At 42.0% G+C, this 14,286-nt stretch overlaps 1 protein-coding gene across 1 annotated transcript in view; it reads right to left on the bottom strand.

Annotated features, from left to right (window-relative positions):
- Nucleotides 1–2,905: 2,905 nt before the first annotated feature.
- LOC123638760 (cancer-associated gene 1 protein homolog) overlaps nucleotides 2,906–14,286 on the bottom strand; it is a 151,978-nt gene continuing 140,597 nt past the window's right edge. The window contains 2 exon segments of the mRNA XM_045552590.1: nucleotides 2,906–3,009; nucleotides 13,276–13,315. Coding sequence (XP_045408546.1) covers nucleotides 2,995–3,009; nucleotides 13,276–13,315 — 55 coding nt within the window. The 3' untranslated portion in view covers nucleotides 2,906–2,994.

Raw genomic sequence — 14,286 nt, 5'->3', positions numbered from 1 at the left:
GGGGCATTGGGGCAGGTCGTGGGGGATGATGACTCTGGGCATCAGGAATCTTGCTGAGAGGCCTTTGGAATCTCAACTCCTTTGTCTTTCAGAACATCCACCATTTCTGGGAAATAACTCATTGAAATTTGTTCAATGCCTGCCCCCCCCACCGCCTTACGCTATGAGAAAAATTTAGTTTAGGCTTCAGCTGAGACTTCCACTCCCATGATGTTATCAAATGGTTACTGAAAGGACAGTCTTACTAATAAACTATCTAACACAGAAAAATAACTATCTAACTCGCTGTCTCTTAAGATTAACCACAGGGATCTTAACTTGCTGTCTTTAAGATTAATCACATGGGTCTTTAAAAATTAACTGCCCACAGAGATTGTATTATGGCATTTGAAAAGAGCTGAGCAGACAAAAAGGAAGTGTAATCCTCCTCTTTTACATTTGCCAGACAAGTTTGGTCAGACTACTGATAAACCAGTCTCCAGGAGAAGTGAAAAAAAGGGGGAAAATGAACACCCTAACAACTCAACAGCTATCTCCTGTTAATCAGTCTACAAAATAAATTTTTCTTTACCCCTTTACAATCCCCACTAAAAAGCCCATGTCAGGCCGGGCGCGGTGGCTCACGCCTGTAATCCTAGCACTCTGGGAGGCCGAGGCAGGTGGATCGCTCGAGGTCAGGAGTTTGAGACCAGCCTGAGCAAGAGTGAGACCCCATCTCTACTAAAAATAGAAAGAAATTACCTGTCCAACTAAAAAAATATATATATATATATAGAAAAAATTAGCTGGGCATGGTTGTGCATGCCTGTAGTCCCAGCTACTTGGGAGGCTGAGGCAGAAGGATTGCTTAAGCCCAGGAGTTTGAGGTTGCTATGAGCTAGGCTGATGCCACAGCACTCACTCTAGCCTGGGCAACAGAGCGAGACTCTGTCTCAAAAAAAAAAAAAAAAAAAAAGCCCATGTCACTTGGCCTTGGAGTAGGCCAGCACTCCTTCTTTCTTCCTTTTTTGTGCTGAGCCCTTTTCCTTCTCTTTAGGAGAAAGCAAAATAAACTTTTTACTTCTTTTTATCCTAATCTTTGTGTTGAGAATTCTTTCTCCACCCACGTCATGAGCCCCCCCACACCCTAACATCTGGTGGCCCATATGGGGACTCGCCTCTACCTCCATACGGGGAGGAAGTCACTTCTCTGCCTCTGTATGAGTTCACTTTTCTGCCTCTGTCTGGAGACTTCTCCCTCTTCTGCTACACAGCTCTCAGTACATCCTTCTTGGTGCAAATGTGCAAATGCAATTCGGAATTCAGTCAGTCTCTTGGGTTCTGGAAGTGGTCATATGCCCGAGGTTGGGAGTGGTAGCTTTTGTCTAGGTTTGCTCTGGAAGGGAAACCTAGCACCAGGTCTACCACTCAGGAGGGTGTCTTGGAGGGATGCCTCCTAACCACCCCCGCTGGTCTTCACCCAGACCCAGGGACACCTGGCTTGGGGGGAGAGCTCTTGGTCTTGGTCTAGGTCAGAACTCAGGGACTTGAGTTTTCTGACCAGATCTCTAAGTTTTAGTCTGACTCAGAGTCAGGGAAGCTGATGTCTGATCAAAATCCTGAAGGTCATCTGAGTTGGGGACACCCTTCCAACCTTTTTTTTCTATTAACATATGACCATCCCTTAAAGGTCCTTTTCTTTCTCCTAGTTGACATCAAGGGCAACCTTCAGTCAGCCCCACCCAAGGATTCCCCACTGGGATGTCTTCTTAAGACCTAAACATTTAGTCTTCTATTGCAATACAGCCTCACCACAATGTAAGTTAGACGACCAGGACGTTTGGCCCAACAATGGATCTCTTAATCCATTACTAATGGATTTTATTTGGGACTTGAATTTTAGACAACCAGCTACTAAATATGTAGCAGGAAAAAATAAAGTGTGCCTACTCTGGATGTTACTGATGGGATGAATTTAGAGAAAATGAAAACATAGACCTGCATGACTGTCCAATTAGTATAAAAAGCAGTAGCTTATAGATCAGGGAAGTAAAATGCTCACCCTGACTGGAGTGCTCACCAATTCTGCATCACTGTGCTTCACATTCTCCCATAATACGCAGCTTTCCCTCTGTGCCCACCCAGAGCTCTCCACCCAGTGGGTTCCAATCCTTAATTTATGGAATTAAGAATTCCATCTACTAATTTATTTAAGCCTTCCCAAGTATTTCCTCACAGTCTGGCACTCACCTCTGCACCTATCTCCTTGACAGTTTCTGTTTTCCAGGAATAGTCCACATCCTGGTTACTCTCATTCATGTAGCTCAGGCAAATCTGCCTTTGATTCTCCACTTCTGTCATTTCATTCCCTTAGAATTTGTAGGAGCAAGGAATTCATTCCCTTTGATTGCTTAAGATTTCCCTCTGCATCCTTAGCAAATGTGTTTATTAAGCACTGGTTTTTGTCCTCTTGTGTGCTCCCAGGCAACTGTGTGGCCAAATAACTCCCTTGTGTCCTTTAAATCTTTGCTCAACTGTCATCTTCTCAATGAGCCTTATCCTGACCTCCCACTTTAAAATTACAACCCTCCTACCCTCAAACTCCCCATTCCCTCTACTCTCCTCTTGTTCACAGCAGTTGCTACCTTCTCACACAAGTTCAGTGTGTCTCCTGTTTTTCTCCTGTCTGTGAACAGCTTGCAGCCAGGGGACTTTGTGCCTTTGATTCCATGTTACAGAATAGTGCCTGACACCCAGTGGGAACTCAGTAAATATGTGTTGAATCAATGAAGGTATGATATTGTTGCAAGTCACGTTTCCTCCATAAATATGAACCCAAGTTTGATTGTAGACCTAATAAGAAATGAAAAAACATGGAACAAAAAACCCAAAAAAGCTATGTTTATTATTAACTTTGCAAGCAAAGACTTAAGTGCTCTTTCACATAGAAACGGCTAAAACAAGAATTGGGTTTTTTATACTATACCTCTGAGGAAAAAAATTCTTTTGTGATCCTTATAAAGCAGGGCACTGTGGGAAAATGAAACAGGATATAAGGATGACTTTAAAGGGAGTCCAGCCCAACTCCTCACGGAGAAGGATGGCCTCCGATCCTTCCCCAGCGCACACCTCGTTGAGCAGAGCAGATGAAATCACAACCACAGAAGCCCCCCACTCACCTGCATCTGCATACTTAGGCTCTGCCCTCCTTTCTGTTACAATAAAACACTATTTATAGGCTTATTTGTGGTTTAGATCCCATCTCCTGCTCAAGGACATGTGGTTCGGAAAATATCCCTCTCTCCTCTACCTCACAATAAATTTCTACTTCTCTAATTATTGCTCCCATCAACATACAAATACACTATAACATTGCCTGTCTTAAAAAACAAAACTCTTCCTTCGCCTCTATTCCCCTCCAGCAAGTCTCATTTCTCTGCTCCCTGGCATAGTAAAACGTCACTGTCTCACCTCTCCATTTCCTTCTTAGGCTATTCCAACTGGGCTTTCATTTTCTTTAACATTCCACTAAAACTTGCTAAATCTAATGGCCTCATCTTAACCTTCCCTCCTCCCATTCTTAAGCACTTATCTCTCTAGACTCAGTGGCAACCCCACTCTCCTGGTTTTCCTCCCACCTCAGCAGCCCCTCCTTCTCCTCTGTCTGGTCCCTGAAAGTAGGCCTAGAATGCATAGAGTCGGCCCTCCGTATCCGTGGGTTCTGCATCCTCAGATTCAACCAAACTTGGGTTGAAAATATTAAAAAATTAATAAGTAAATAAAAATAACAATACAGTAAAAATAATACCAATAAAAATACAGTATAACAACTGTTTACATAGCATTTATGTCGGTTTAGGTATTGTAAGTAATCTAGAGATGACTTAAAGTATGCAGGACGATGTGCACAGGTTATAGGCAAACACTATACTATTTTATAAAAGGAACTTGAGCATCTGTAGATTTGGGTATCTGCAGGGGGTCCTGGAACCAATCCCCTTGGATAGCAGGGGATGACTGTATTACAGAAAGCTGGACACACCTGCTTGTGTTCTGTGAGAGGGCTTAGAGGACACTCCATTTACCAAAGGAATGCACTGGTGACAGGGGTTGAGAAGATCAGTGTCGGCCGTACTCTGGAGTTCCATAACAGCATCCCTGGCTGTTATGGAACTGAGCTGATAGCAATGAGGATGAGAAGATGAGACTGGAGCCCAGGTGGTACTGCTGAACTGTGAGAAACAAGGTGGGCACAATGATCTCAATGAGCTGTAGAACGGGAGTAGGAGGGAGGTGATGGGGAATGGCAGAGGCAGCAGCCTGCAGAAAGCTATGGTAATAGTGGATGAAGCATGCTCCTGGACGCAAGATAGATGGGCACCCAACAAGAGTATTGCCTAATTTATGCAATTAAAGAAATCAAGACAGACCAGGAGGCTGAGGGCAGTCATCCCAATAAAAAGTTATGATCCTGCTATTGTCTGAATGTGTCCCCTAAAATTCACATGTTGGAACTTAAACCCCAATGTGATAATATTTAGAAGTAGGGCCTTTAGGAGGTGATTAAGTCATGAGGCCAGAGCCCTCATGGATGGGATTAGCAACCTTATAAAAGGTCTGGGGGGAACTAGCTAGGCTCTTTTTGTCCCTCCATCCTTTCTGCCATGTGAGGACACAGCATCCATCCTCTCTGGAGGACACAGCAACAAGGCACCATCTTGGAAGCAGAGAGTAGCCTTCACCAGACTGCAAACCTGTTAGCACCTTGATCTTGGACTTCTAGCCTCTAGGCTGTGAGAAATAAATTTCTGTTTTTTATTAATTATTAAATCTCAGTATTTTGTTATAGCAGCAGGAATGGATGAAGTCAGATCCTTTACTCAGCTGGTCCTGAGCCAATGCTCAATCCCAAAACTGAAACAGAAACTAGGTTCCTATGATGAAGAGCCCTGGCACACCACAACAATTGCCAATCAGTAGTTAATACCCATCCTTCCTCAAAGGGACCTATGGCCATTTACACACAGTAATTATGCATTGTGGAAAAGAGAACCCCTAGACCACTTGACAATTGTTGGACAGTCAGAATTGACATTATATCCAGGACCCAAAGTGCCCACATGGCCCCCTTTTGGAGCAGGATCATATGGGGGCCAGGTAATAAATGGAGTCCTAGCACCAAACTAACAGTGGGTACTTCAGGTCATCAGACCCACCCACACCTGGTCCTCAAAGGTACAGATGGAATGAATGGACATACTTGGTGGTTTAATGAACCCTCACGTTGTCTTCTTGACCTGCAGGATAAGAGCTAATAAGAGAATGAAAGGCCGAGTGGAAGCTTCTGAAATTGCCACCACTACTCTCCTCCCCAGCCAAGATAATAAATTAAAAACACAACTGCATCCCCAGGGAATGGTTAAGGTGTGTGTCACCTTCAAAGCAGTGGTGGTCTCTGTTCAATCCCAATATAATTTGCTAGCTAACTCCTACAAAAACTTGAGCACAGCCAAAACTCCGTTTCTACAAAAAAACCCCAGAAAAACTAGCCAGGTGTGGTGGCATGCACCTGTAGTTCCAGCTGCTCAGGAGGCTGGGGTGGGAGGACCGCTTGACCCCAGGAGTTTGAGGTTGCAGTGAGCTATGATGATGCCACTGCACTCTAGCCCATATGACAAGGCAAGACCTTGTCTCAAAAAAAAAAACAAAAAAAAAAACTTGATAGATCATGGCAGATGACAGCAGAATACTAAAACTTGACCAAGTAGTAGCCCCAATGCTTCAAGCTCAAACACAGCAGTTGATCACAGTTTATCCTACTAACCCTTCTCTTGCATGTTCCTCAGGAGCAAGAATGACTAGAATCCTGGAGAAACACGGGGTAGAAGCAGTGATTGACTGCAAACAGGATAAAGGAGATTCTGGGTGGGGGCGATGGAAATATTCTAAAAGTAGATTGTGGTGATTATTGCATGACTCTATACCAAAAATCATTGAGTTGTATACTTAGAACAGGTGAATTTTATAGCATGTAAATAATCTCTCAATAAAAGATTATATAAAAAGATACATTAGTCATAATAACTTCTCATGTATTTATGTACTATAGTTTTTATACCTATTCTTCCAGTTACCTAAGCTTTCTCATTAGGGATAATCAAATCCTCTCATCCAAACAACCAGAGGAGTGCCTCAGTGAGTAGCTGGGCTGTGAAATCTTTAAAATTCTCTTTTCATAACACCTTCTTTGGCCCTGGGCCCCATTTGTGATAGGAATCCCCCAACTGTAATATTACGTTGAATTTTCACCATGTCATGCTCACTAGAATTTTTATAAAAACATATTCTAGGCCGGGCGCGGTGGCTCATGCCTGTAATCCTAGCACTCTGGGAGGCCAAGGCAGGTGGATCGCTCGAGGTCAGGAGTTCGAGACCAGCCTGAGCAAGAGCGAGACCCTGTCTCTACTAAAAATAGAAAGAAATTATCTGGCCAACTAAAATATATATAGAAAAAATTAGCCGGACATGGTGGCGCATGCCTTTAGTCCCAGCTACTCGGGAGGCTGAGGCAGTAGGATTGCTTAAGCCCAGGAGTTTGAGGTTGCTGTGAGCTAGGCTGACGCCACGGCAATCACTCTAGCCAGGGCAACAAAGCAACACTCTGTCTCAAAAAAAAAAAACAAAAACAAAAAACCCATATTCTAATTGTTCTTTAAGCAAGTTTACCCTTGCTAAATTTAGGAAGATCTTTGTCCAGTTTCACCCCTGACCCCTGAGGTGCAATCATGAATTCATACTATTTTTTTTCAGACTGGATCTGTTAGGTTTGAATTATATATGGTTCACTCATACCAATAATTGCATCTGTGCAGGAAAATGTTAACAATCTTTTAAAGATAGACATACTATACAAAATATTTAGATTCTTTTATATTAACACACCTCTATAATTGTTCTTAAACTAGAGTAACCATGAACTCAGTTTCTCAAACCAGATAGTACAGAGGAGCCAGGACCTGAATCTAAATTTTCTGATTCCATGTTGTGTTCGTATTGCTTTTCCATACTGTCTCCAACGCACTATAATTTAGAGAAGAATGTGCTAAAAGGTCATGGATAAAATACTTTCAAAATGAGGATTAGGGTGATATTTGAATTAGGCCTTGAAAGATGCAAGTGTTTTAGATATGAGGAATGGCGTGGGAGAGATGGAAAGGGAGGACATTTAGTGGCATTTCAGGAAAAGGAAGCAATATTGGCAAAGGCACATAAGTAGTTTGGGGGACAGTGCACAAAAGGCAATGAAAGCTGACTATGGAGTAAAGACTTGAAAACCTGCCCGTAAAATAGAACTTAGTGAATTATAACATTTGTATTCCATGAAATAGTATATAGCCTTTAAAAATTGGAGCTGGGTGTGATGGCTCATGCCTATAATCCCAGCTACTTGGGAGGCCGAGGTGGGAGGCTCACTTGAGCCCAGGAGTTTGAGACCAGCTGGGGCAACAAAGTGAGACCCCGTTTCCACAAAAAATGAAAAAAATTAGCCAGGCATGGTGGTGTGCAGGATACTTAGGAGGCTGAGGTGGGAGGATGGCTTGAGTTTAGGAGCTCGAGGCTGCAGTGAGCTATGATCAGGCCACTGCACACCAGCTTGGGCGACAGAGTGAGACCTCACCTCCAAAAAAATAAAAATAAAAATCAATGAGAGTTATGAAGACTGGAAACATGGGAAAACAGCTATCAGAAACACTAAGAGTTTAGATAGGTTACTTAATTAGGATAATATTTGAAGGTGCTTCGTTAACTGTAAATAATCTTTTGCAAGGTATGCTGGGGAGTGAAAAAAGGGACCATGATAGCTTTGGAAGAGAAGTGGGTTGCAGGAAGGGTTTTTTAAAGCCAGGGTAAGAATTCAATAAAGAGTTATAAAGTAAAATTGTGAGCAAGTGAAAATGACTGTTGGAGCAAGTCCTCAAGGAGATGAAATGCATCAGAGTCTAGGGGACAAGAGATGAAAGGGACCTGAGGGAAGCAGAGAAAATTGGTAAAAGTCCACAGGAATCCAGAGGGGAGAGAAAACTGTGTCTCCCTGTAATTGGCTTCACTCTGTGAAAGCAGAAGCTGTGGCTGTCTCAACCTCCCCTCTCCCCCGAGCCCCTGCCACAGGAAGAGGCTGAAGCTTTCAGCCGTGAGCTCCCTCAGCTTGCCGCGCCAGCACTCACAATTGCCCTGGACGTGCTGTCCTCATTCCCTGCCTTCCACCCTCAGAGGAAGAGGTGTCTCTACCCCCTGTCCTGGACTGTGTTGTGGAAGCCATGATCCCTGCTCTCTCCTTTCATCTCAGTCCCTCCCTGCCCACTGGGGCCTTCTCAGCACAGGCATCGCTGCTTATTAAATCTCCAAATGGATGCTTCACAGCAGCCGCAAACTGACCACCTCTCTCCCTGCAAACCAGCAGTCACTCTTGTATTCTCCACCTCCATTGATGTGGCCTCCATCCACCCAGAGCTCTTCCAGGCTTCCCAGACCCCTCTCTCTCCACTCTCTCAGTTAGGCCATGCCCATGTCCTTCCATTTCACCTTTGGAATCACTCTGCATCCACATCTTCCTTTTTATTTCCACTGCATTATTTTAGTTCCTGGCCTCCATTTTTCTTGCCTGGAGCACTGTCACAGTAGCTTACAAGTCCTCCTGATTCCAGCATCACTCAACATCAAACTACCCTGTCACTGTTAGGGCAATCTTTCAAAAATGCACACCGACCACTCACTCCTCTACTTAAAATCTGTCAGAGCTGGCCAGGCGCAGTGGCACACGCCTGTAATCCTAGCACTCTGGGAGGCCGAGGCGGGAGGATCCCTCAAGATCAGGAGTTCAAGACCAGCCTGAGCAAGAGCGAGACCCCATCTCTACTAAACAATAGAAAGAAATTAACCAGACAACTAAAAATATATAGAAAAAAATTAGCCGGGCATGGTGGCGCATGCCTGTAGTCCCAGCTACTCGGGAGGCTGAGGCAATAGGATTGCTTGAGCCCAGGAGTTTGAGGTTGCTGTGAGCTAGGCTGACGCCAAGACACTCTAGCCTGGGCAACAGAGTGAGACTCTGTCTCAAAAAAAAAAAAAAAATCCATCAGAGCCTCTCATCAAGATAAAGTTCAAATTTCTTAGCATGGCATATAATGCTCTTCAGGATCATCATCATCTCTTGCCCTGAAAAGTGTGGGTTTTAGACATTATTTGTAGTTCAGGGAATGTAAGAGAGTACTCAGGTCTCCACGCTGTGAGTGTGCTCTTGCTTTCCTCGTCTGTCTTGGAGTGACCTAGTCAGTGGGGAAGACCTGGCTCAGGTGTCGTCATTCCTGTCAAATCTCCCCTGAGGTTTTCTCATGTGGTCCAGGGCCATGTCCTCTCACAGTTATACCTGTCGATGTTCTAGAACAGTTTACTTCTCTATCTCCCCTGATAGTTTATGTGCTTCTTGTGGTCTTCACCTCATTTTCCTTTGTATCTTTGGCATCTGACACAGGCCTGTTACAAAGCTTATTGAACGTCATTAAATGTTTATTGAAAGTAAGATTGGCTTAGACTCCGCATCCTTGAGCCATATGCCAAGGGAGGAACATTCATTTTGAGACAAACTGTATGTAAAAGATCATGAATGTCTCCTAATACACATGTTGAATGTAGCACTTAAGCACACAGTCCTGCTTGTAGACCGCCTGTGTTAATGCTTCCCTTCCACCTGTTTCATCACATTTCTGTGCAGATTCCAGACACTGCATTACCCATCTTTATCTTAATAGCTGCCTTTCTCCTACCATATTTTAGTTTTCTCTAGAACATCCCATAAAACTTCTACTGCTACCACAATAATGTCTCTTTTGAAAACTTGAATAACATCCAAAGCTTTCAATGCCTAATTTTCTAAAATGAAACACTGTTATAGCTGCAACTCACTGTGTATTTCTCATGGTTGAATTTATCATAAGTTATGTTCTAATGCTTTGAGCTTGAGAAATTAACACATTTTATGTTTCAAAATTCATATAAGGGGCTGGGCGGGGTAGCTCACGCCTATAATCCTAGCACTCTGGGAGGCCGAGGGCAGAGGATCACTTGAGCTCAGGAATTGGAGACCAGTGTGAGAAAGAGTGAGACACCATCTCTACCAAAAGTAGAAAAAATTAGCCGGGTGTGGTGGTGCACCCCTGTAGTCTCAGCTATTCGGGAGGCTGAGGTAGGAGGATCACCTGAGCTCAGGAGTTTTAGGTTGTAGTAAGCTCCGATGATGCCACTGTACTCTACCGAAGGCAACAGAGTGAGACTCTGTCTCAAAAAAAAAAAAAAAAAAATCATATAAGACCTGTCTTAGAGAATTCCTCAATAAAAATAACATTGATAATAATTATTATAGTTAATAATATTAATACCATTTGTTTATTCAGGAGCAGATATAGACTCTACATATATTTTCCTCTTATACTTACCTGACTAATTTAAGTATAAAACTAACTTTGATGAGAGAAAATAATCTCTTCCCTTCCACTCAAGGCATATTTTGATCAATAATTTTACCTTCAGCCTGGTTCTGGGATTTATCAAAAAGATAATATGTGTATTATACACATTTATTTTTCTGATGCATCTCATAAAATCAGCTATCTCTGGCTCCTTTGTTTAAATTCAGCAGTAATTCCTCAAAACTATATTAAGGTGTTGAGACTATTCTCAGCAAGAGCAAGACCCCATCTCTACTAAAAATAGAAAAATTAGCCGGGCGCAGTGGCACACACCTGTAGTCCTAGCTACTTGGGAGGCTGAGGCAGGAGGACTGCTTGAGCCTGGGAGTTTGAGGTTGCAGTGAGCTATGATAATGCCACTGCACTCTAGCAGGGGTGACAGAGGGAGACTTTGTCTAAAAAAAAAAAAAACTATATTAAGGTGGACATTATAAGGGTTAGGTCTTAAGAGACCAGTCCTCTCCTTTCATCTGGGTTTTAATTCCAAAGGATTTCAGAATTAGTGTCTTTTAAAATTTGGTTGGTAGTAGAAAGAGCCTGCCTGCCTAGAGGAAAAAAGGATGTCCTACAGGGGAAACAAAATGTTGAAGTGAAATCCATGACTATTTTTGCACATCATTAAAGGCCTGGTAATATGGGAGTGGTATTCTGTGAGAATATTTGGAAAAGAAGCCATTGTAGTCATCTGTTTATGTGGAAGTATAATAGTTTTGATTGTTCACAGGAATAAATTATAAGAAAAGTATCACATTTTTTGGAATGTGAAACCACCGTTTATGCAGATTTTAATATATCATTTGTATGTGTTGATTTGGGTAGTATACTTAGTAATGACTCTCCTGGAGTGGTTGACAAAAATGATAAAGGTTTAATCTTCAGTCTTGTTTAATCTGAATCATTTCTATTTCCTTGTAAAGTATCTGGCATCTAAAAATGAAAGGAAAAAATATTTCATAAATTTTGGAAAACAACTGTCACTCAGTGACAGAACTCCCAAACAGCCAGGTTTTGATTATATATGGAAAGGGGTACAAAGAAATCTTATAGATAGATGAACTCCATAAATAATACCAATAGTATATTTTAACTAATATTTTTGTTTGTTTGTTTCAATCTTTCTCCCACTAAAGAACACTATAAAGAAAAAGGCTGGCTGAGTTTCATCTTGCTTAGTTGGGTTGGAAGCTGGCAGAATGTAGAAAAGGGAATAGAAGCAAAAATCTGAATAATTCATGAGTGACTTACCAGCACAGTATAATTAAAAATTGATAGTATTAAGGTACCCACATAAATCAACTATTAGAAACGCTGGTCTCAATCAGGTGTAGAGAGACATGCCCTATTGGTTATTCCCTTCTCCCCAAAGCTATGTCATAAATAGGCCCTGGTATTTATGAAAACACACCCATGGTCTGGGCTGGGGCAAAGGTGGCAGCAGCTGCATCTTCTGTTTGGAATCACTCCAGCATCGGGCCTGGGTCCCAAGTCTAACTAAAATTCACTTCTGTTTAGTACCTATTATGGGATAGATGCTTGGGAATACCAAAATGAGTATGAGACAATTCCTGCACTAAAAGAGTTCTAGTCACATCAAGAGACACGTAAGCAGAAGAGAATTGCAATGACATGTTACAGGTGCTATTGCATCACATGGTACAGTGTGGACACATGGGAGGAAGCAAGTCGGTTCCATCTGGAAGACAGGCAGGAAAGGCTTCGGAAAAGATGCAGCTTGAGCTGGTAGATATTTGTGAGGTGGGAACTGAAGTACATGGGAGGAGAGAAGTTGAGGAAGAACATACCAGGTAGGAGAAGTTGCATGGGCAGTAACAGGAAGGCACAGAAATAACACAGCAGGCATAGAAGTAGAGCGTAGAATTGTAGTTATTATAGGCTGACAAGGGAAGCAGGGAGGGGTGGGTAGGAAGAGGTTGGCTAATGGATACAAAATTACAGCTAGATAGGAGGAATACTTTTTAGTGTTCTATAGCACGATAGGGTGACTACAATTAACAGTAATTGTGTATTTTCAAATAGCTAAATGAGAAAATTTTGAATGACACAAGGAAATGATAAATGTCTGAGGTGATTAATTTGCTAATTATCCTGATTTGATCATCACACATTATATACACATATCAAAATATCACTCTGTGTTCCATAAATGTCTACAATTAACACATCAACTAAAAATTAAAAAAGGAAATAACGTAGCATGTTTAGAAAACTAAAAGTAGTTAAACATGTTTGGAAAGCTACAAGTGTATGATGAGGAGAAAGCAGTGAATGATAATACTGATAGGAAGGCAAGAGCTACATCACAGAGGATGTTGTAGGCCATGCTAAGAAGCTGGGACTGCATCCAGAATGCGACTGAAAACCATTGAAGGACTTTATGCAGGGGAGGGGCATGATCACACTTTGCTTTTGAAAGATCACTGTCTACTCTGTGGAGGAAGGAATGAAAGGGAGCAGAACCGGAGGCAGAAACACCAATTGGGAGGTGACTGACTATCCGAGGTCAGATGAAAAATGACGGAGGCTTGAAATGAAGCAGGAGGAGCGGGAATGGAGTTGAGGGGATCAGCACAAGTTCAGAGGGAGGGGCTTCCAAGGACAGGAGCAGGGACAGGCCCTCACCTGAGCGTGGAGGGGAAGGCTAGCTGAACATTACAGAAATGTGACTTCAGGAACTCATATTTAATCTTGTGTTATTGTCAAATTACATGGAAATATAACACTCTTTCTAATGACCATCAAGGTGACCTACCACGGTCATGGATTTCAGATGATTTTCTAAGCTTCTTGGTCTGTAGGAAATAGAAATAGAAAATAATGTCAAAAAAAGGGGGGAGGGGAGGACTAAAATAGTGAACATGATGAACAAGTATGCCATTATTTAGCAGTACATGGGAGCAATTGTCATTTAAGATAGAATTGCAAGACCCAGGTATATGATATATGGATCAATCTCATTGCGCTTAAATAAAAATATTGAGCTACAGTCTCATTACATTTAACATTCTCTTAGATTTACTTAGGATAAGATTCTGGCTATCCCTTGAAAACATAAGAAATTTCTTTGAAAGTGATGAAGAACTAGAGGCAAAAATAAGGCATGACTCAAGTTGACTGATAAGGAGTTATTTTAAAGAATTAAAAAATAAAAATAAGACATCTGAGACTCTTAAAGTGCTCACTTTTATATCCCTATTTTCCACTATTTCCACTACTAAAGACAACTGACAAAAGCAGTACCATAATTTTGAGATGACACAGAGGTAGTCTAGAGCGTGTGTGCGCACACTGAATGTACTGAGACCAATCGGCCAATGGAGCCTTCAGAGACAGTGGAGGCTGCAGGCTCATGTAGGTCTGGAATCTTCTAACAACTGATCTTATTAGCTGGAAAGGGCCTTGAGAGCTCTTCTGCCCCATCTCACCCCTTTGCTTCAAGGCCAGTCTAAATGAGCCTCATATCCATCATGAAAACAGGCCAAGTAAACAAGTGGTTGAAGTGGTGAAACAAATGTATATTTATATTCAAATTTTAAAATAATTCTAGAAAAAATATTCCATAGTTTCTTTCAGTAACTTGGAAGATCCATATTCAGTTTAAATTAGCATTTACTGAGTATTTGTGATATCAGATCACGTCTTTCATATTAGGAAAAAAGTCATAATTAACCTGTTGCTTTGCAAACACTAGTTTAAATCTGCCAAGGGTTTCTGTTTTCAAAACATAGCTGTATTTGCAAATGGTATGTTGAACAAACATGAC

This window comes from Lemur catta, chromosome 5 (genome assembly GCF_020740605.2).
Source record: "Lemur catta isolate mLemCat1 chromosome 5, mLemCat1.pri, whole genome shotgun sequence".
Lineage (NCBI taxonomy): Eukaryota > Metazoa > Chordata > Mammalia > Primates > Lemuridae > Lemur > Lemur catta.
The sequence above is the reverse complement of the archived record's forward strand: the minus strand, read 5'-3'. Positions and strand labels throughout refer to the sequence as shown.